Genomic DNA, 22500 nt, shown 5'->3' with positions numbered 1-22500 from the left:
AAGCTGCACTTTAGAAGCCAACCAAAGGCATTTCGTAATATTGTTCCCTTTTGTTACTAAGTCTACAAAAACAGGTTGAAATTGTCATCTCATATGTAATTCTACAAAGAATTAGGAGGGAAACAGTTGGGAGAGGGTCACGTCAAAATATGGAGTGGTTGAATTACCAAGTGGAAAGAAAAATGGAACAAACAGGAAATACACTAGCTAGCCTATCATGCGGCGAGAGTGAGAGAGAAACCTAGAGGCAAAAAAAAGGAGAGATTTGTCGGAAGGCAGACTTCCAGACTTACCTTGCGTCCAATCTCCTGAAGAAGGGAAGCATTGAAAGAAAACGAGAGAGGGACAGAGAAACAGTGTAAAGAGGCACTGATTCATCCATGAACTTCTTCAAAATGACATTTGGAGAGGTTTAGTATTCAGAGGCTCAGGGTGACTGGCTGCCACACTGTTCTACTTGAATACTCACACTTCACCCTCAATATCTCCAAAACAGTCTCTCACTGGCATACTATATGCATGTACATGCACACACACACACACACACACACACACACACACACACACACACACACACACACACACACACACACACACACAATCAATTATGTAGACAAAATGGAATCCCATACAAAGCATTTTGTGTATGCATGTGGTGAGCATGTGCATGCACACTCCCTCTCTCTCTCACACACACACACACACACACACACACACACACACACACACACACACACACACACACACACACACACATATGGAACAGCATATTGACTGTACTGTATATGCACTTGTGCAGCAGCATGTCCTGTGGGACAGCAGGCGTGCAGATAGAGCCTTGAAGCCTACTCTTTAATCACTATAGGATACCAGAGGGGAAAGAGAGAGAAGCGAAAGAAAATACAACTTATGAAAAAAGAAAATCACATCCCCCCATTCAATCAGCAGCACACTGATAAGCATCTGTGTTTGGCTACTCAGCGCAGTGCAGGTGGGCCCGCATGCTCCATGCATGGTGATGAGGCGCGGCGAGGACAGTTACCGAGGGGCAGTCTACGCTTCAGATGAGCGGGGGAAGTTTCAAAGTCAAGGGGATGCTGCAGGTTACACTGGCGTGCACTGCAAGCTAACCTTCTACACACACACACACACACACACACACACACACACACACACACACCCTCCCCACACAGTCAAGCGCCTGCGTACACACACAGACAGACACACACACACACCATTCTGTCACCTCCAAAGCAGCAGTCAGATATAGGAAAAAAAACTGCTGCACTACTTTATCCTTTGCCTGACAACCCTCAGCGAAGCAACACCATGACAAAGTGTGCTGTCGTCTGCCTCTCTGCTGCCCTCAGCACAACCTAACATTAAGCAGCCTTATTGTGGCATTCACTGCCACTTTTGTCTCCATTGAGTCCCATTGTGAGGCAAAAGTGCTATTGTGTGGCCTGTCAGGGGGTACGTCTGCTCATCAGAGTCACTTGCACTTCACCATGGGATTAAATGCAACTGCGTAGATGGATGGTAGTGGCTTTAGACACGTACAGCATGATTACACAGTGAATGCACTCCAAAGCAGAACATAGGGAGTAAGCTTCAGCTACTGTAGAAGTAGGAGGAGGCATTTGGTCTTTAAATGTCTTATTGATTCCATGCGTGCTCTCAGGACTGCTGGGATGGATTGGCAAAGTTTGTAAGAGCTCCAACGTTGGTGCTGGGCAGACTGGATCAAGCTGGCTGAGGTGCCACAAAGCTGTCTCCCACCAACAGCTCAATTTAGGAAGGAGAGAGTGGGGACGGATGGAGAGATGGAGGCAAACAGTGGGAATGAGTGGCAGGGGGTTGTGTACGGTCACATAGGGATGAAACAATTACCGGTTTAATGATAAACCCTGCTCAAATTCCTGCCGATTAGTATTACAGCTTCAAAATCTTTATTATCATTAAAACCGTGTTGGCGTGATTATCGTGTTACAGTGGTTACAGCACAGTTTGAAAAACTTTAGGTTATGAATATAACCACACTTTATAACCACACTTCCCCACACACACCAGCTGACATAAACAACAGCTCAGACTAGGGTTGTATACTAAAACCCAGTACCAATATGGTACCGGTACTTTTACAACCGGTACTACCGGTACCGAATTACAATGCGCATTTAGGTGCCATATTTAGGTGCCATGCCTGAGCTGCTGAGTGAAATATCCGCCCTCCGGTGCTCCGAAACTGGCGCTGCACACACCTTCACTTACATTATAGGGCATAACCATTGACATATATATAATGGACCAATGGAGCTCATTGACTTTGACACAGCAAAATGAAGCTCACTTCCCGATATTGTTTGATTTCGTTTGATTGGTTGAATGGATTAATGCTACACGGAAGTACGAGGAGAGGGGGCGGCTGCCCCTAGGGGCTGCCGGGGGAGTTTCCAAATTTGCCCTGTCTCTCTTATCGCCGTAATGCATTATGGGTCGTCAGCTACTTTGGCTAATGGTAGCGGCTAACGCTACTTACTTTACATTGCAGTAAAACGCCACTGAATGACCAAATTGATTTAACTTTGAACCATTTCGAGTAACACTGTTTCCATACGGACCCGATAACGTACTCCGGTTTCTGGCTGAATCCAATGGTCTGAATACAGAGAAGGCTTAAGGCTTTATCTAACGGTATAGATAACGTTAAATGGTCCACCATGTTATGAATAGGGGTGGGACAAAATATCGATACTCACGGTATCGCGATATTTCCACTTGCGATACGTTATTGATACACTGGCACCAAGTATTGATATTTTTTTTAAATATGCAAGATCTTGAAACTGATTCCTTCACAGCCATTTTGATAAACAGAGTCCTAGGGTTGTCAAAAATATTGATACTCAGGTGCTTACTCGATACTAAACATTTTAAACGGATACAATACTCATTTTCTACAGTATCAAGTTTATCGATACCAGCAGCGCTCCCTCTGCCTCCTCCACACAAACACACACAGCACCGCAGCTGTTAGCTACATTAGCTAATCCCACTACTGCTGCTGTAACCACTTCACCAACACCGGGCTCAAAATGCCAGTGTGAGTGACCAAATGTTTCACTTGTTAACCAGTTGGAGTGACACTCTTTCCAGTAACATATTGGCTTTGAAATATGTTGATACATGGAGGTACCCTGCTTGTAGATTGCAGCTAAATTTAACGTTAAACGCATTGCCGGTGTAGGTACCCGGATGTAACAGACAAAGAGTATTGAAGGCAAGAGACGAAGCCTGTACTGTTGTTTTTTACAACAGCGCTCCTGCCTTGATGTTGCAGTGGAACCACTGAGGGGAACAATACAGTCGTCAGTTCTTATCGATTTAAGTTCTTTGGTGCAGAATAGTCAAAGTTGTCCTGCTTTGCTACTGCGATTGGTCATCGATGAATGACACACATGACACAATGACACACATGAATGACAATCCTGGCAAAGCATAATATGGCCTTCCACTGTTTTGCAGACGATGTACAGCTCTACCTACCCCTAAAGGCCAACAAAGGTAAGACTGCACTACATCCACTTCTTGACTGTTTTGCTGAAATCAAAACCTGGATGAGCGCCAACTTTCTCAACCTAAATGAGGGTAAAACTGAGATTATTTTATTTGGCAACATTTCCCCGTCCCCTGTTGCCGATGCCCTAGGCCCTCTTGGCCCAAACATGCGCTCCTCCGTCAGGAACCTTGGCGTGACCTTCGACAGTGCTTTTAAATTTGACAAACAGATAAGCTCCGTGGTGAAAACCAGCTTTTTTCAACTGAGACTTTTAGCTAAAACGAAACCTTACTTCTCTCGAATGGACCTGGAGAGGGTGATCCACGCCTTCATCACAAATCGATTAGATTACTGTAACGCACTTTATGTCGGCATTGACCAGTCGCTGCTCCGTCGTCTCCAGATGGTCCAAAATGCAGCTGCCCGTCTTCTCACTAGCACCAAAAAGCGAGATCATATCACGCCTGTCCTCGCCTCTCTCCACTGGCTCCCCGTCCGTCAACCAATTGAGGAGGAGACAGAGCCTTCACAGCTGCTGCCCCTAGGCTCTGGAACAGCTTCCCCTTCAATATCCCATCAGCCCAGAGTCTAGCTTCTTTTAAGTCCCTGCTAAAGACCCACCTCTTCTCCCTGGCTTTTAACTCGAGTTGAGTCTTTTTTCTGCGCTTTTCGTTTACTCATTTTATTCTTTTATTCATTTTATTCTTTTTATTGTCTCTCAACTTTTATCCATCTTTATTACTTGTTTGATTGCACTTTGTACTGCACCTTGCTTCTGATTAGTGCATTTGTACCTGCTTTATGTTTGTGTTTTTACCTGTAAAGCACTTTGATCGGCCTGTGTCGTTGTAAATGTGCTCTATAAATAAAGTTGACTTGACTTGACTTGACACAGACAGCAACCAGTCTGTAGTAACCGAATCAGTGGGGATAGCAGAGCTTCCAGACCCTAATGAATGATGATTCATTTTGAATGGATTAATTGGGGTTGGTTTAGGCTAAGCGGCACACTGATGGCAGCATAGCCTACACTGCGATTTATAACTGAATCCTGGACATGCAGAGTTGGTGTTTGGGCTGTCTTGGGCTACACTCTGAGCTTGAGGGAGGCTTTGGAGGGAATTGTAGCCATATATATGCCATTGTTCTCTTGTTTTAATAATAATAATAAAAAAGACGTGTCATTTTTCCTCCGTGGTATCGAAAATGGTATGAGTGAGTGAGTGAATTCTGAGTGAGTTCATGTCAATTCTGCTAATAAATACATAATACCTGCTTCTTGCCTTTTAGGGGTATTTTTTTCTCTTCAGTTACACATATATCGTGATTTATCGTAGGTTAAATTTCTTCCAATATATCGATTATCGCAGTATCGTGATAATATCGTTATCGAGGGCCAAGTATCGTGACCGTATCGTATCGTGAGTTACTCCGCGATTCCCACCCCTAGTTATGAACGTTAGATGTATGGTATCTACTGTATATAGTTACGTGTGTCTACTAACATTATTAAAATATCATAAAGTAACGCTATTTTCTGATAATTTGCTTAACCATTACTTGCTACCTGATGCCTTGCGGCACATTGCTGCCTCTACCGGTCGAAGTATTACTGTTCTTACTATCCGAAGTTTGTCGTCAATTTTCCTCGAAATGGGGCTAGAGCATGAAAAAGATTTGAAATTGTTTTTTCAGACCATAAACTCATTTGGAAAGTGTTTATTTAAGACATAGACCGAGAGAGAAATTGGCTCGTTTCCCATAGAGTTGAATGGATGTTCCCGGAGAGTGCTACACAAACTGCACCCCCCACTGGCCATTTGAAAGAATGCAATTTCCGCATATGCATCAAAAATAGGCAGGCTGAATTGGGCACTGGGCATAACACATAACATTATTGTTTGAAATCCTCCTTACAGCCTCTTAAAAAGACTAAACACCTTTAAATCCGCTTTATTCTTTTTTTAAGCACCGTTTCAGGCACCGGTACTGTTTTAGAAGTATCGTTTTAGCACCGGTATCAGAAAATATGAAACGATACTCATCCCTAGCTCAGACGCTGATCTGAAACACGGGCACACACCAGCCGGAGCAGCTGTACTCAGACAGCGGGTGGACAGATAAATGCAAGTTGAAGGCGAGACTAAAGGGGTCATTAAAAGAGGAGAGGTTGTGACAGAAATGTGTACCCAGGGATTTTCTTTTCTCTTCACTTTTGTGTGTGTGCATGTATCTATATACTGTGTGTGTGTGTGTGTGTGTGTGTGTGTGTTTAATTTCCATAGGAGCAGGTTGTCCATCCTCTTTTGAGACACACACACACACACACACACACACACACACACACGCACACACACACACACACACATGCACGCACACACACACAGACAGACACACACACTATGCCAGGATTACTTCCGACTGATTAACCCCATTGAGCGAGCTTTGAAGATAATCTAATCATACTAAAGGCCAAACAATGGGACAGGCTTCACCACTGCCCACACACCTTTTGTTCCCCTAATGAAGAGGCGGTCGCGGGTGGAGGAGGCGAGTTTGTAGCAAGGGAGCGGGAGGAAAGGAAAGAGAGAGGGGGGGAGAATTGGACAAGAAAATGAAAGCGAAGTTGAGAGTAGAGAGAGGGGATGAAGAGGGAAAAGGGAGGGACAATAAAAGGTGATTTATCATTGGACGTGTCAGAGTCAAAAGGGGGGGACATGTGGCCCGGGCCAAGTGGATCTCTATCACAACTCGAGAGGGCGGAGCAAAAAGGTAGAGAGGAAGACAGACGTGTCTGCAGATGGCTGGGGAGGGAGGAAGGAACATATTTCCAACATAACATTTCAGACTTTCTGCAGACACTGATTTCTTATGTCTACTGCAAGAGAAGATATTCAGATAACTACAGTATACACTAATATGATGGACAACTACTGTACATTGTATTACTCTTGTTGAAAATCCCTCAAACTGTTGTTTTTGAGGGATTGTTTCCCCTAGAAAAGATTTCAGGCCTGGAGGGATTTCGAAACGTACCGCGACCGCAACGGTGGAGGCCCTTGCTGGTGATGCTTTTGCTAACCTGTTCGCATCTATGTTCACAATGGCATCCCAAGTATCATCATACTATTATAGGATGCGATGCGAACACTTGAATTATGGGATGTGCGTTTCCCAGGCAACGACACACGTTGACACGTTTTCGAACAGCGCTGCACGCTGGCACAATGCTCCTAAAAGCAAAATGCGTATTGTTTTGAATGATTTGGCATCTTCTATTACTGTAAACACTGTCAACACCAGTATTGTACTATTGTAATAATATGCCATAAAGGTTTATTTAAATTTTGGGGAGAGCAGGAAAAAATTATGTAAAAAAAAAACAATCTGGCCTGGCGGGGGCGTCGTTGGCCTGGCAGACCATTTTCCTCGGTTGAACAAATGAATAACCAATCAGCACTGAGGGGACCAACGATTTGCCAATCAGCATGAACAAACCGCCCAACGGGCGGGACTAAGCCGTGCGCCGAGGAGTAATAGGCGGCCGCGCCAGACGAGCTAGACGCTGCTATTGAGGCTGTTTTAAATCAGTTAAAAGTACCAATTACTTTGAAATCCGAACGGTACTCTGCTTTGAAGACATTTATTCAAAGAGATGTTTGTTTGTTTTGCAGTCTCCCGAATGGATTGCAGACATCGGTCTCTAGTGATTGGTTGGGGGAAAAGTAAATTCCCCTGGGGGAATCCCCTCATAGAAACTGCTTAATCAGAGGGCAATTTCAGACTACAAGATTGAAATGGATTGTAACAACTTGACAATTCAGTCTGATATCAGGCTAGGGCTGATGTGGAAGTCAACTCTTGGAAGCTAGATAACCATGAGGCCATAATGGAAAAGATGCTAAGCAAGCTAGCAACCTAGAAGATAGGAACAGAAGATGCAACATGAGAATCATTGGCTTGCCAGAGGGGATTGAATGCTCCAACGCCATTCAATTCCTCACTCCCTTCTTGCCAAAGTGGGTTCTCTCCTTTAGTGGACTCCAGAACTAAATCAGGCAGGCTCATTGCATCTACAGTGACAAGAGGCATATTGTTTTATAGGCAAGGTGTGTCCATACGGCTTCTGTCTCCAATGCGAAGAGAGTCAGGGCCAGAAAAGTCTGAGAAACAAAATCATTATAAAACATCACATTTGAAAAATGCTTGACTACAGCATAGGTCTATCAAAAACTGCAGCATTTTTCTATCATCCAAACTAAACATTACAAATAGCATGTACAGCGAGAAATAGATACTTTCTAGTAACTTCTATCCACCTTATTTCTAGCTGCCATGATGCCTTATGTGAAATATGGGTGCTTCTTCCGGTGTAATCCTCCCAGCCACCTCCCACCGTTACATCGTTGACTAGCCCGTCTGTAAACGATGTTTCAAAGCTGCATGCAGGCAAACCGCGAACGGAACAAATCACATCCAGCTTGGCCAAAAATCTTGCCGATAAATATCCTGAGTTGTTCAAAGAGCAACAGAAATAGCGGATGTGATAGATAAGATATCATTATTACATTCTCTCAAATAAGTCGTCAAACGAGTGTTAGTTATTGTGACAAGCAACTTTTTTTCCAGCGTCGGAGTTTTGAGGAAATGCACCAGCTGCAACAATCAGTCACGTTCTAGACCGGACCTTGCACCCATAATGATTTTACAGCGGGGCATTCAAAAATAAGGTGGATACATGTATTATTATGCAATACAAATACTGTTCTATTTGGGGCAAGAGGCTAAGAAAATAGATCTGTTCAAAGCCCATACAAATACAAAATGTAGACTCTTTGATAGGTCCATAGACTAAAGGAAGAAAACCTAGTGATGTGTGCTCTAACTTGCATGGGGGCACAGAAAGAGGATAAATTGCCTAGGGGTCCTGACAGTCTGATGATTTTGGCCTGGCCCAGTGGTTTCCCTAGCCCCTCTTCTGTCTCTCTGTCCATCTCAGAGACTACACCTCTCTAGTGATGATGACCTCGACATCTACCTCCGGATAGGGGAGCAGCTGAGCGGCTGCGGCCTGCTACGGAGTCTCATTGATGGCCTCCAGGGCTGAGGCCTGCTACGCAGTCTCATTGATGGCCTCCAGGGCTGAGGCGCCATCCGCCTTGCAGTTGCTGCCTGCCTTCTTGTCGGCGTCGGGCTTGTCCCCGGAACCGCAGCACAGCTTGGGGGCGCACTGAGTCTGACAGGAGAGCTCGCACAGGGAGTCCCGCGACTTGGAGTTGAAGGTGACGAACTCGGGCTGGATGGTGGTGGCGTGGATGCCCTCATTGTGGAAGAAGTCCTTGATCCGCTTGGCCACCTCCATGTAGGACGTGGGGTCGTGACACTTGATGTGCGCTGTAGCGATGATGCGGCTGCCGGCCAGCTGCCAGATGTGCAGCTCGTGGATGGCCAGCACGCCGTCAAGGCTCCGCAGACGCTCATTGAGCAGGTGTATGTCAATCTGCTTGGGCACAGTCTGCAGCAGGATGAGGGCTGACTCCTTGAGCAGGGGGTAGGTGGTGACGAGCAGGATGGCCACCATGGTGATACAGAGGGTGGGGTCCAGGTAGAGCACCCAGCAGGGCTTGGACGTAGGAAGCTCCAGCACCAGAGTGTGGTTGCCGTGCCCCTGGTCCATGCTGTGGCTGTTGATGCATGGGTTGAGGCAGTCCTCACCGGGCAGGCAGGGCTGCCACACGAAGGTGAAGATGAGTGCATTGACCACCACAATGATGGAGCCCAGGGCGTCGCCCAGCACGTGCAGGAAGATACCGCGCATGTTGAGCTGCGAGGCAGAGCCTTGGTCATGCTCCACCTCCTTGTAATGGGTGCTGTCGTTCATCTGCACCTCTGTGCTGTCTTTATGACCGATTTTAGGTCTCTCGGTATTCAAGCCATTCGGGCTGTTGTGATTCCCCAACAAGTTTGTGGTCTCACACTTATTATTCATATTACCATGAGAGTCCCCGCCACCATGGGAGTGACTGTGGCCACCTGCGTGTCCGTGGAACAAGCAGAGCCCGAGCAGGTTGACCAGGAGCCCCGCAGCACCCACCCCGATCACGACGTGGGGTCTCTGGATCTCATGCGGTTCGGTGAAGCGCTCGATAGCCTCCAGGATGATGGTGAAGCACACGGCCGTGAGGAAGACGCCATTCACCAGCGCTCCCATCACCTCGGCGCGGATCCATCCAAACGTGTTTTGTTTTGTCGCCTGAGTTTTCTCGGCAAATCGCACTGCGACCAAAGCCACTAGAAGCGCAATGACATCCGATAGCATATGGAAAGAGTCCGACAGCATTGCTAGGGATGAAGTGATCCGACTGACCACGACCTCCACAATGAAAAATCCAAAAGTCAATGAAAGCATGCATAGTAGCCGGACACGATTCGACTCACAAGTCATTTTCCTTACAAAATTCCTGGTCGACTCGTTTTGTGTTCACTTAGCGAGCTGGTGAAGCAGGCTATATAGCGTTTTGCTCTGTTTGGCTTTCTCCAAACTTTCTACGATATCAGCTAGCCAGCTGTCAGTGTACAACTCCGAGCTAACAAACAAAACTAGCTGGCTAACGTTACCTGAGACAATACGAGACAATGCTAACAGTATCTTCAAACACTACTATTATCTAACGTTACTGTAAGCAGCATCACTCGATTGGTCTATGGGTTAGTCACAAGATAAATTAATACGAGATATGAAACAGACCAACAAGGATTCCCCTGAAAGTTAGACCATAGTCGGCACCAGCATATTTCCACACCTTCCTATTATAGTATTAAACGGCATGCTATTATAGTACTAAGATTTTAATTGCTCGAGCCCAACTGAGCATGCTGAGAACGCCACCTTGACATCAGTCAATGATGATATCACAATTGCTCGAGTGACATCACTGATGACATCATTGAGTGCTCGAGTAACATCACTGGTTAAGTGATATAATCAGTGATTTATGACAGACACGGATTATGTCATAGACATTATGACATCATCAGTGATGTCATAAATCCTTCCCTGCACAGGCTATAAAAGATCTCGACCATGATATCATCACAGTAATGTCATCAGTGATGTCACTCAAACAAATGTGATGTCATCAGTGAGATGTACTGTAATCAGTGAATATGTGTCATCAGTGATCACACTTGGCACTAACATGCATTTTCTGTGATCAGATTGCAATCGGATAGTGCTTGACCAATGACCACATTAACCTTATTACATTTACACCTGGTGTCTCCAGTTCCACATTGAGATCTGATTGCAATTGCATCAGGCGAGCTCTATAACATAGAGCAGCAGAAAATCAGTGGTGACCGCTGTTGTATGTGGATTGAGAGGACGCATTGCACTTGTGTTCAATGTGGTCACAATGCATCCCTGACCACCTCCGGAGGTGGTTTGGCCAATCAGAACGCAATCCGTCATCAATGTGTCTTGGGGGCATTTACACCTGTACTTTCAAGTGGTCAAGCACTAGTATTGTGATCATCAGCAAGATTTAGCTAGACATATTCTCTGTGAAGCCCTCTGAGGCATGCTCGTGAATTAGGGTTATACAAATAAACTTGACTTGACTAGAACCGGGTGTTCTGCTTTTATTTGATGAATCTGTATTGCCTGTATGGCTTGTTTTTTTCAAACTGTTGGAGATCATTAGAGCTGATATGTGCCCGGTAAAATGTGGTGAACCTTTTGTGGACAAACCAAGTGACCAACCAACCAACAGAATGACTTAATATACAGCTGGACCATTGCTGGTCACAGTTAAAAATTTGGTCGCCAAAAAATATTTTATGTGCATATCCAAAAGTTGGCAATGCCTGGGAATGATGTAATTCATTACTCTGCCTAATGTCCCCCTGATGCATAAGAAATGGAGCGAACAAAGCACAGAATAGCAGGTGGGGGTGGAGAGGATGGGGAGAGGTACGGAGGAAAAGCTCGTGAAGCATGGGGGTAGAAAATGGTGGATGCAATTACATAAAATATTAAAAAACAAAAACAAAATAAAGCCAGGGTAAAAACAATAAATAATAATCTGAGTGCCCAAACACTCCACCATTCACTACCCCAGGCAACCATTTTAACATCAACAGCAACAAACTTTTGCACTCCCTTTCCTGTATCCATCTCCAGTACAGTAACACAATGGCTGGGGGTGAGAGTGAGACCCTGGTGGTCAGATTAAACGGATCGTTTAGGCGGGGTGAACGCCTCTGTGAATAACAATTAGCCAGCCGCTGAATAATTAAGGGCAGCCATGTTTTTTAATTAGGCGACTGCTGCAGTTTGAGCTGAGAACGAGGGTGGAGGATAAGAAGAGGACAAGAGTGGAGAGGAGGATGGGAGGGGGATAAAACATGCACATTTTGCTGCATCAGCCCCCCCCCACGCACGCACGCACGCACCCACACACACACACACACACACACACACACACACACACACACACACACACACACACACACACACACACACACTTTTCCTCTTGCTGATTTGCTCCCTTTCACTCCACTTCCTTTCACACCTGTTTTTTTCACTATAAAGTGTTATTTGACACTTGCTTTTTTCTTCACATTCCAAATTGAAGGCGCGCATCAGTTTGTGCATGCATGTGTGAGTCATGTTCAAATAAAGACATCATACTATATACAGTATATACAAGAGGTGACATCATCGTCAGTCAGTCAGTCAGTGAGTCAGTCAGTCAGTCAGTCAGTCAGTCAGCTGCAGACAGAGCCAGATTTAGGGTGGCAGCCAGCAGCTGCCTGGCAATAATAGCGTGGCATTGTGGCAGCGACCCACAATCCTTCAACTGAGCATGCTCAGAACGCCACCCTATTATAAATTAGTAGTAAACGCTGGGAACCCGAACGAGTGCAGTGCTGAATTTCATGCAATTCGGCATAGCGCCAGCTACTGGCAAGACAAAAAGCCGTTTATCTCAAGAACTGCTGGTCCGATCGACTTCAAACTTGGGGAGTGCGCTGCTGGGAACCTGAGGAAGTGCAGTGTCGAATTTTGTGCATTTCGACCAATAAGAACATGGCTTTCACGTACTATATCTCCAGAACTGTTCGTCCAATCGACTTCGAACTGGGGAACGGGCACTGCACTAGTAATGTCAATGCACTGACGATGTCACTCTTGTGTGTCCCCCATTGACGGTAAGAGATGGACGGAGTGTGTGTGACTTCACCCCTTGGTTTGTGGATTCCCGTTCTGAAGCCTCCAGTTTGCCGTTTTCTGTCCGCTGCCATCTTGGTTTTCGTGGAGCTCGCGCGAGACGGGGAAAAACAGCGCGAGACGGGGGGTTTCCCACAGCTCCGCCTGCAATTGGTCTGTAATCAGCGAGCTGCATGATCAGGAGACCTGTCAATCACACCCAAAGCATTGTCTTTTCTATCGTCGATTTGACTGTAAACGGGTGAATTATATCAAAATTCACCCCCTGTAAAGTTGTCATGAAAGGTGAAATCATCCATACAGTTTTTTGAACCAGGCTGTAAACATTTATTTACTGTACGGTGTAAAGATGGGCATTTTAACATGGGGGTGAATAAGGACTGACTCACTCTTGCAGTCTGCCTCAAGTGGACATTCGAGGAATATAAGGTTTTTGATCATCAGTGACGTGACACATATGCTCACGTTCGAGTGACATGACACACCACACACTGCATCTCTTTTTAAAGATACACTGAACACTTTCAAATGAGCATGAAGACTAATTCATACTTTGGCACAACACACTAATATCGTTTTTGAATTTTGTTATCCAATTACATCAGGTCATATCAGATTATGTCCATGATTAATACTAAATAGATTTTTCATTTTACATCTCAATAATGATTACTTCTGTATCACAACATAACGTGCGATGACATATTGTTACAGTGCCTGCCAACTATCTGTTATAAATCACGCTAGATGAAAATAGTCTTGCTAGACGCCATGATCGATAGAGCTCAAATCAAATCTCATCACATTAACTAACAGCACCTCATCCATAACCTCGGCCTCTTTTGTCTTCCCCCTGCCAACACCATCAGCTCAGCCCTGATTCGCCCCTGTCACCAGTAGCATCATAATCAATGCTCCCTCACGCCAACGCAGTGACTGCAGCAGCACGGCGGGTCAGAGCTGCGTGCTGGGGCCCATCTATCACGGAGCCGCGCGACATGGCCCTGTGACAAACTAATACCGAAGCGGCAGGCCTGGGGTCCGCCGTGCTCCAACAGGCAGGGAGGGGGTCAAGGGTCGGGCCAATGTGACCGCACTCCGCTGTTAATTGGCATGGCGGAGGTGTAGGTGGCGTGTGGGAGGTGAGAGATGGATGGAGGGAAGGGAGGGGTGGAGAAGATGAAAGGAAGGGAGCGAGAGAGGGAGGGAGGGAGAGAGACGGGTCAATGTGTGGATGGAATATGGATGACAAGATAGTTGGGAGGAGTGAGATTGGGGTTTTTTTTTGACAGCTGTCGGGAGTTATGTCAAATCTGGAAATTGGAGAATACTTTAAGAGGTGGTTTGATATATTTTAGGCACGAACACACACACACACACACACACACGCACACACACTTTCCTCAACCACACACTTCACAAAAAGTTTCCATACACAGGCTCTCATTTTTTAAGGCAACGTACCACGGAAGACTGAGTGTACGGTCTACCCCCCGCAGCACATGGTCTACCCCCCGCAGCACTCGGCATTTATCAATCTCCAGGTGAGCGGAAGGACAGGGTGAAATCTCTCCCCTCATGTACGCAGTCAATAGAGTCAGCCTGAACTGAGTCCATACTCTGACTGGCATCAAAGCATTTTCTGTTTCTTTATGTGCTTTTCCAAATCCCCTGAATTCTGGCAAAAACGGCTGTTGCTTGAAAAAAGCAGCAGAGTCCAGCCGCTAGTTTGTTCCAATGCAACACAAATTAACTGCAGGCGTTATTGTAAAAGAAGCAGAAGAGCGTCTCCTCTCGTCTTCACTATACTCTTTGTCTGTGGTCACACTGGAAATAGCGGAACCAGTTACGCCGCCATTACCGATTCCCCGCATCGATAGATGACACATAGATAGAGACTCAAAACTCTCCGTCTCACAGACACACACACACACACACACACACACACACACACACACACACACACACACACACACAGACACACACAGACACACTCTAAAATTGGTTTCAGACACGATCCTCCCACTTGTCTTGGTGCATCATAACTGCCTCTAAAAGCTTTACACATTGCTATCCACCACCATCTTTAAGCTATCACTGGCAGATCAAATCTAAGTGATGGAGCGTAAAATGATATCACCCAACACAGACCTTACAGCAGTATAACGCAGTACCCTTAGAGTCACTAATAAAGCATACGTAGGTCCTGGTAGCAATAGCACTAAAACCCCATTGGAAACCATTCACTTTGGCTGGTTAATTAGCATCATGGGGTTTTACTGAGAGGCAGTAACAGTTAGGTTCATGGCTGGCTATAAGTCTCCACGGGAGGTGGTAGGGTTACGGGCGATTTAATGATGTCAGTTATACTGTGGTCAGTTAATGGGCTTAACCTTGACTGACTGCAGTAAAGGACAAACACACTACTCTCTCTCTCACACACAGGCCTGGGAACCAAGTGCATTCTCATCAGCGTGTCACACACACACACACAGACACAGACACAGACACAGACACAGACACACACACACACACACACACACACACACACACACACACACACACACACACACACACACACACACACACACACACACACACACACACACACACTTTCCTGGTCAGACAGAAGAATTCTACTTGGCCTAGAAGGCAGAAATTACACGTATCAGTTTTTCATAAAGAATCTGAGTATTTGTATGATATTCAAATCAATGTATTACTTTTTAATGATTGAAATCATTCAATCATTAACAAGGCCAGCAAGTCTCATAGATTTATCAAACCTGATGAGTTGTCAGCTAGCCGCTTTGGCAACATACTGTACAGGCTAGCGTATGTGCTGTACAGGCTAGCGTAGGTGCTGTACAGGCTAGCGTAGGTGCTGTACAGGCTAGCGTATGTGCTGTACAGGCTAGCGTATGTGCTGTACAGGCTAGCGTAGGTGCTGTACAAACTAGCGTAGGTGCTGTACAGGCTAGCGTATGTGCTGTACAGGCTAGCGTAGGTGCTGTACAGGCTAGTGTATGTGCTGTACAGGCTAGCGTACGTGCTGTACAGGCTAGCGTATGTGCTGTACAGGCTAGCGTAGGTGCTGTACAGGCTAGCGTAGGTGCTGTACAGGCTAGCGTATGTGCTGTACAGGCTAGCGTAGGTGCTGTACAGGCTAGCGTATGTGCTGTACAGGCTAGCGTAGGTGCTGTCAGCGCTTGTCATAAGGAATCAAGTGTGTGTGTGTGTGTGTGTGTGAGAGAGGTGTCAGTACTTTTAAAAACGAGCCAGCTCAATCTGCTTCACTTGGAAACATTACGGGTTTGCTTGATCATTTTCAACCCAAGGAAACTTTGAAAGAATCCCCTTTATTTTAGTAGTTTACTACTTAGTACTGTAATTTTAGCTTCCATGCAAGTCTCTGACTAACTGAGGAGGCATCAAATCAGATTTTAAGACAAAAAAGAAGGGGGGGGGGGGGGGGGGGGGGGGGGGGGGAGATAGACCAATAGCATAGCAGAGGGGCAAAGGCAACAGATTTATCACCAGGTGAGAAATAAACAGGGCCACCGGCTGACCTACCCTCCTAGCCCAAGGAAACATAGAGCAGTGGTTCTCAAATGGGGGGTCTGGGGACCTCCAGGGGTCCGTGGCACTTTGCCAGGGGGTCCGCGAAAAGTTTTCAGGGAAATAAAAATACAAACTTTTTTGTGTGCAAAAGCTTCATAGTTCAACCAAAATATGTTATGCTTTACATCTAAAATGGTTCATGGATTACATTCTAATCTAACAAACCTATCAATTTAAAAGTCAAGCATGTTACCGTGGAAACAATTCAGCTTAGCCCAAAATCACAAATCAGAATGAGGGGGTCCCCGGTATATTTTCTATCTTGTCTATCTTGTAAGGGGTCCTTGGCTGAAAAACATTTGAGAACCTCTGACATAGAGGACCTGGGCCATCAGGAAATCTCATGAGTCCCTGACTGTGCCACACATCTACATATCTCTCAATTGTACCTGTGTGTTTTACTTGTAACATTCATGATGTGTGAATAAATTATTATTAACTCATTGAGTGCCAGCCACTTTTGGAGAACGGACGCTCCCAGTGCCAGAGTTTTCAGAGCGTTTTCAGTGATTTCTCGAGGCCCACAGAATATTGTGTGATATTACTATGTAAACACCGAACACGCAAAAAGAACAAGGAGACTCTATTGTATCATCAGCAAAAAAAAGTTTATTGATACCATTTTCCGTTCTTTAGTTATGAGCCGGAGAAGATAGGTCAAAAACAGCAAAAATATGCTTTTCTATCAGGAAGCTGAGATATTCAGCCTTTTGTGAAATGCATTATTTCAAGCACATTCACTGACTCTAGCTAATATTTTTTTGATGATGTGACCTGGTTTAGTTCTGTGGTGCATGCGTGCCCCACCCCCCTGTCCCCCCCTCTCCCCGCCTCTCCCCGAGTCAGCTGTAAACTCCTCCCCACACGCACAAAGTCTATTCGGAGCCTCTGTTTTTGTGCCGCGCGGCTCCTGGCAGCTCACAGCAGCAATGAGGAAATGCCCAATGCGACTGCAGGTAAGGGTTGGCCCTTCGGCGTTGGGTGCTGCCTTTCTGGTGTGTTGAGAAACTATCTATGCAGACAGACAGACAGGCAGAGGAGCTGCAGTTGTGTGCGCGGATTGATTGCTGTTGGCAAGCAGCCCAGAGCCATCATGTAGATGGCTCTGGGCTGCTTGCCAACAGCAATCAATCCGCGCAGCATGAGCGCGGTTTGTCTTTTGATCACGGCTTTGTCAGGCTGTATTTCTGTAATCTGGAGAGCACTGTCGCCACCTAAGGGTTCTGTAAAATAGGTTATAGACCTCCAATAGCTACTATAGTTGTACAGGAGCTGCGGAAGGCTTTGATCGACGTCCCACCGTCAAAAAACGCATTGGACGTCGAAGGACGTCCGTGGCACTCTACGTCACTATTTAATTGGACGTCGAAGGACGTCCATGGCACTCAATGAGTTAATACTCATACTGGTGTACTACTGTTTAGATACACACATCTATTGTGGCAACTTTGTTCACTGACTCATTTACACACAAATTAATGTGGCACTGAACATCATCTTGGTGCTAGACAGAGACATGAGAGCCACAGGCTGCAGAGCACGGGACTGTCCCATGGGATCATCTCTTACAGGCTGCAGAGCACGGGACTGTCCCATGGGATCATCTCTTAGGGCAGTGAGTAATGACTGGACGACCTGCTGGGTCAGGGGGATGACCTGCTCAGGACAGAGACCAAGGGGCAAGAGGAGTAGGTGGTGTGTGTGTGTGTGTGTTTGTGTGTGTGTGTGTCTCTGTGTGTGTGTGTGTGTGTGTGTGTGTGTGTGTGTGTGTGTGTGTGAGTGTGTTGGCTACTCGTTGTTTAAGGGCACATTAATATGAAGTGTCCTTGTGGAGTCTGCAGCTCATTGACTGTGAACAGAGGTCAACAGAGGGCGTGATCTGAACCAGCTGGCCTTGATGATGGTAGGACAGGGAGGGGGAGAAGAGAGAGAGAGAGAGAGAGAGACACCAAGGCCATTAGTGTCTGCTGTACGTACCCAAAACATGAACGATCAATACACACTCCCACACACACATTTACCATCTCTGTAAGATACTGCAAACATAAGCGGAATCATTGACACCCATTGTTCGGCAACAACGTAATCTAAATTCACTCTATGGAAAGGAGCGTGCTCACTGCTCAGTGGCATAGCTGATGAAAAGATTACGTGCTTTACTGTAGGGATTTGTTCCGGATAAAAGAAATGCAAGGAATAATATGGGAAAGGTCATGAAAAATAAGATTCTCCAGTAGGAACCAGTGGTGAGCCTGAAATCCTGGTAAAAAGATGAAAAATCATTTCTCTTTCTACTCCCAGAAAGTCCAAGCCTCTTGGCTAGGGCCATATGAAATGTATTTACTTTCTTCCCCAAATTCAGTTTTTTCCATTTTAATTTTAATTTAGGGGTTAGGATCAATCAATCAATATATTTTTGACGACTTGGCTCTCTCAGGCAGCCTCTTCGACACGTTTCTCAAACTGAAAACCAAGTTGTGAGGTGACGTGAGGGTCCCACACAAGACCGACCCACCTCTCAAAACACCTTAATTTAAAATGCAATAATTTCTCTCGGCCTATTTTACAATCATGAAATCATTTAGGTTTCTACAATAATTAGGTCTGCTTTTGATTTTGATAATTAGGCCTACTTTGACCAATTTCAGCCAAATTATGGAAAATTCTGCAATATTCCATGTTTTACAATTGATTCAATTGTTTATGACTAAATTCCATGATTCAGTCAGACAGTTTTTTCTGTTTTGCGGAAATCATATGGGCCTACTCTCTGCCTTTGTTGGAGACACCAGTGCCGGTCGCTCTTCTGCCAGCTCCTTCTCTGAGGGACAACAACATCTGCTGGCTCAGAGATTGATTAATTGGCTGATCAGGCCTGCGGTGTAAACTGATTGATTGATCATCTTGGGGTGGGAGCCGCCTTTATCTTGAGCCCTGGGGAGAGAACCTCTGGAGGTCCCCAGTCATCTGTCATGTCCAACACACAAGGGGAAGGAAGAGGAGACATGAGGAGAGCAGGTTCATTACCGAGACACGGGGGGCACGCATGGAGGAAGACTCGCCCAAGAGACGGGAACAGGGGGCATGCCGAGAGAACAATGGGAACATGGGGACAGAGTGGAGGATGAAAAGAAGAAGGATAATGCTGGTGCTTGTACAGATGGAGAGACAGAGACAGTTAGAAATACAAAGCAGAGGATGAAATGCCTATATGGTATAGATGGAGGAGTGTGGCCAACAAAAAGCAATTGCAGCTGAGCATAGGGAGAAAATAATGGAGGATGAAAAGCAGTACAGTAGGAGATGTAATTCATCAAGGCAGATACATAGAGAAGAGGAACCACCTTTCAAATACTTTTAACAAAGACCAGATATACTCACAGCGAGAGAGACACAAAAAGTAATATACCTAACTGGGATGCATCTTTTCAGTTGGTCCTTCAGTTCAGGATTTATTTTGGACATACAACCCTGCATTATTTTAGAATGGGTCATTATTGGGTTCCTGTTATTTGTGTCTTCCTGATCACGTCTCCCCTGCTTAGCTCAGATAGCCATGAGAATGAGAACAATGGGTTATGGGGAGAAGGAGGTGGCAGGTGAAAACAAGTGTGGAGATTGCCTAGCATACAGCCTAGCATTCAGACAGACACATAGAGACAAAAAATGCCTTCACTCAACTGCAAAGGACACAGTGAATGACCTGAGAGAGGTGGGGTCTTTGCAGGACAGAAGTCCCTGGGGAGGGAAGTGAATGAGAGAGAAAGAGAGAGAGTTTGTGGAGGAGACAGCAGAGACAGGGAAAGACGTACAGGGAGAAGAGGGATGGCCCCAGGATGTGCCGCTGACATTGGAGCGCATGGACTCCAGCTCCATATGCATGACCTCCTACGGTGTGTGTGGAAGAGGATGCCTGAATACCTGGCTCAGTATTCAAATGTGTGTAAGCGAGTCCCTGCATCCTTGTGTGTGTGTGTGTGTGTGTTCACTGTTCAGAGTGCCTGCATAATGTTCATTTGTGAGTCTGCACGCTCATTAGGGATGTAACGATATGAAATTTCACAGTACAGTACAGTATCGACCAAAATATCACGATATACGTATTAATTTTTTTCACCCTTTTAATTAAACGTACTATGGCCCGACGAAAACAAAACAAAACAAGTATTTTGTTTTGAAGAGAAATATTGCTTTATTGAGCTGAAACTGTAATATGAGAATGTTTACACAAATTATGAAATTATTTATAGTGGCTTGCGGTGCCATACATATTGCACAAAATATCATGGGCATGGTATTACAGGAAGAACGTACAGTACGACAACCGTGGTTGCTTGATATCGCGGTCACGGTATTTCATGTTTATGGATGGGTACCAAGCACCGGTATTAATTGGTACCGGTTCTGGTTTGGCTGGTACCAGGAGTATCAATAAGATCCTGGATGTTGGGTGCAGCTATCGGTATTTTATTATAATATATATATATTTTTTACCACTCCCTAACGATAACAAAGCGGCACCATGCGTTTGACGTTGGGTGTTTACTGTTTACACTCCTGTCACTACGCTTGTGACAGGTTTAAAAGATTTAAAAGATCAGTAGTATATTTAGAAGAAAACTATTTTCATGACAGGAGGCATCACGCTGTTGAATCACACAGCATCTGAAAGATATTAGCAAGTGACTGCAAACCTCCACCTCACATTGCAACAAACGTCATGGTGCTTTTGTTGAACCTGACTTGTTTTCCAACAGATTATGTGGACTTTGCCAACTCTGAATGAATACAAAACAACGACGAACGTGTTAACTTTACCTGTAACGTTACATCCAGATCCAGCCATCCATTCAGATAAGTTGGTCCATAAACTCCACATAACGTAACTGTCTCCATCATGGTTTGTTTCATAATCCTTTGAAAACGGGTGTGATTTATCCAGTGTCATGAACTCCAAACAGTCATGTTATTAACTTGACTCTTTATTTAGCATGGTAGTCAGAAGGAGAGAGGACTGGCTGCAGTCTTCTTCTGTCAGTACCATCTTAACTGTAGCCTAACAGCAGTGCTGCACATGCAGTGCCCCCGGTGGCTGTAGGTATAACTTTCCATCACAACACATCCAGACTCGATGAAGAAAACGTTTTGTAAATGAAAATATGCCCCAGTAAAGAGATTTCATCTAGCCAACTTTGTCTTGGTGGTGTCGAGTTTTCAGTCAGTGGCCCAGTCAGTCACCCATTCTGGGTGTTGTAGTATGATTCCCCCTTAACACATTCAGTGCCAAGGACGTCTGTGCACGTCCTAAAAAAAAGTAACGTTCAGTGCCAAGGACGTCTGTGGACGTCCTAAAATCATAATTCATATTATTCCATAATTCTGCTGTTTAAGGTCGTACCCAGCCAGTGAGCATGAATCCCTTCAAGGGATCACACGGCGCCACCTTAAACATCGTCACAGGAGCTGCTCCACCCACCTCAGATCCTTTACTTTGTACAGGAGACAGCGGAGAAAGCCGTGGAAACCGATGCATGCTTTCTGCCAGAGCCGTATATATTGCTCCGTCTACAGCGAGAGTGGGCTCGGCTGCATCCGCGCTCACAACTGAGCTCTTATGCTTCTATCTATCTCCACACGATTTCCTAGAAAGCCAGCATCCGAAGCCGAACGGGCCAAGCCTTTTCGTTCAGTCGCGTTTGCCAGCGCGCATCATTTCCTTGATGCCCATCAAGGAAATGATGCGCGCAGCAAAGCTGGGATCTGTGGGGCAAAAACGGAGTCGAGAAAGCAAACTCTGTGCGTGTGGGAGGAGCCCGCAGCTCAGAGGTGGGGGGGGGGAGAGGGGTGTGTGGCTGCACAGAAACCACACCACACGCCACCACATCAGAAAACACCAGCCAGAGTCAGTGAATGTGCTCGAAATTAGAGTGCAAAAGGTATTCATAAAAGGGGCTATATCTTGGAAAGAAAAAAAAAACGACAGAAAACCCTTGAAAGTGCACTTTTTTGAGAGGCTGTAATTTCATAATGGAACTGTCTAGAAACAAAATTTCTTCTTTGGAAGAAGCAGGAGTGTTCAATGTTTCAT

General features: G+C 45.5%; 2 protein-coding genes across 3 annotated transcripts in view; both read right to left on the bottom strand.

Annotated features, from left to right (window-relative positions):
* chchd3a (coiled-coil-helix-coiled-coil-helix domain containing 3a) overlaps positions 1-22500 on the bottom strand; it is a 200953-nt gene that overhangs the window by 103858 nt on the left and 74595 nt on the right. The window lies entirely within an intron of this gene.
* On the bottom strand, positions 8673-10004 carry LOC310791105 (proton-coupled zinc antiporter SLC30A1-like; the record flags this gene model as incomplete). Its single annotated transcript, XM_083652806.1, has 1 exon — positions 8673-10004. The coding sequence occupies one exon, from the start codon at positions 10002-10004 to the stop codon at positions 8673-8675; it is 1332 nt and encodes a 443-aa protein (XP_083508932.1).

Source organism: Poromitra crassiceps, assembly GCF_964638095.1.
Source record: "Poromitra crassiceps genome assembly, chromosome: 2".
Lineage (NCBI taxonomy): Eukaryota > Metazoa > Chordata > Actinopteri > Beryciformes > Melamphaidae > Poromitra > Poromitra crassiceps.
The sequence above is the reverse complement of the archived record's forward strand: the minus strand, read 5'-3'. Positions and strand labels throughout refer to the sequence as shown.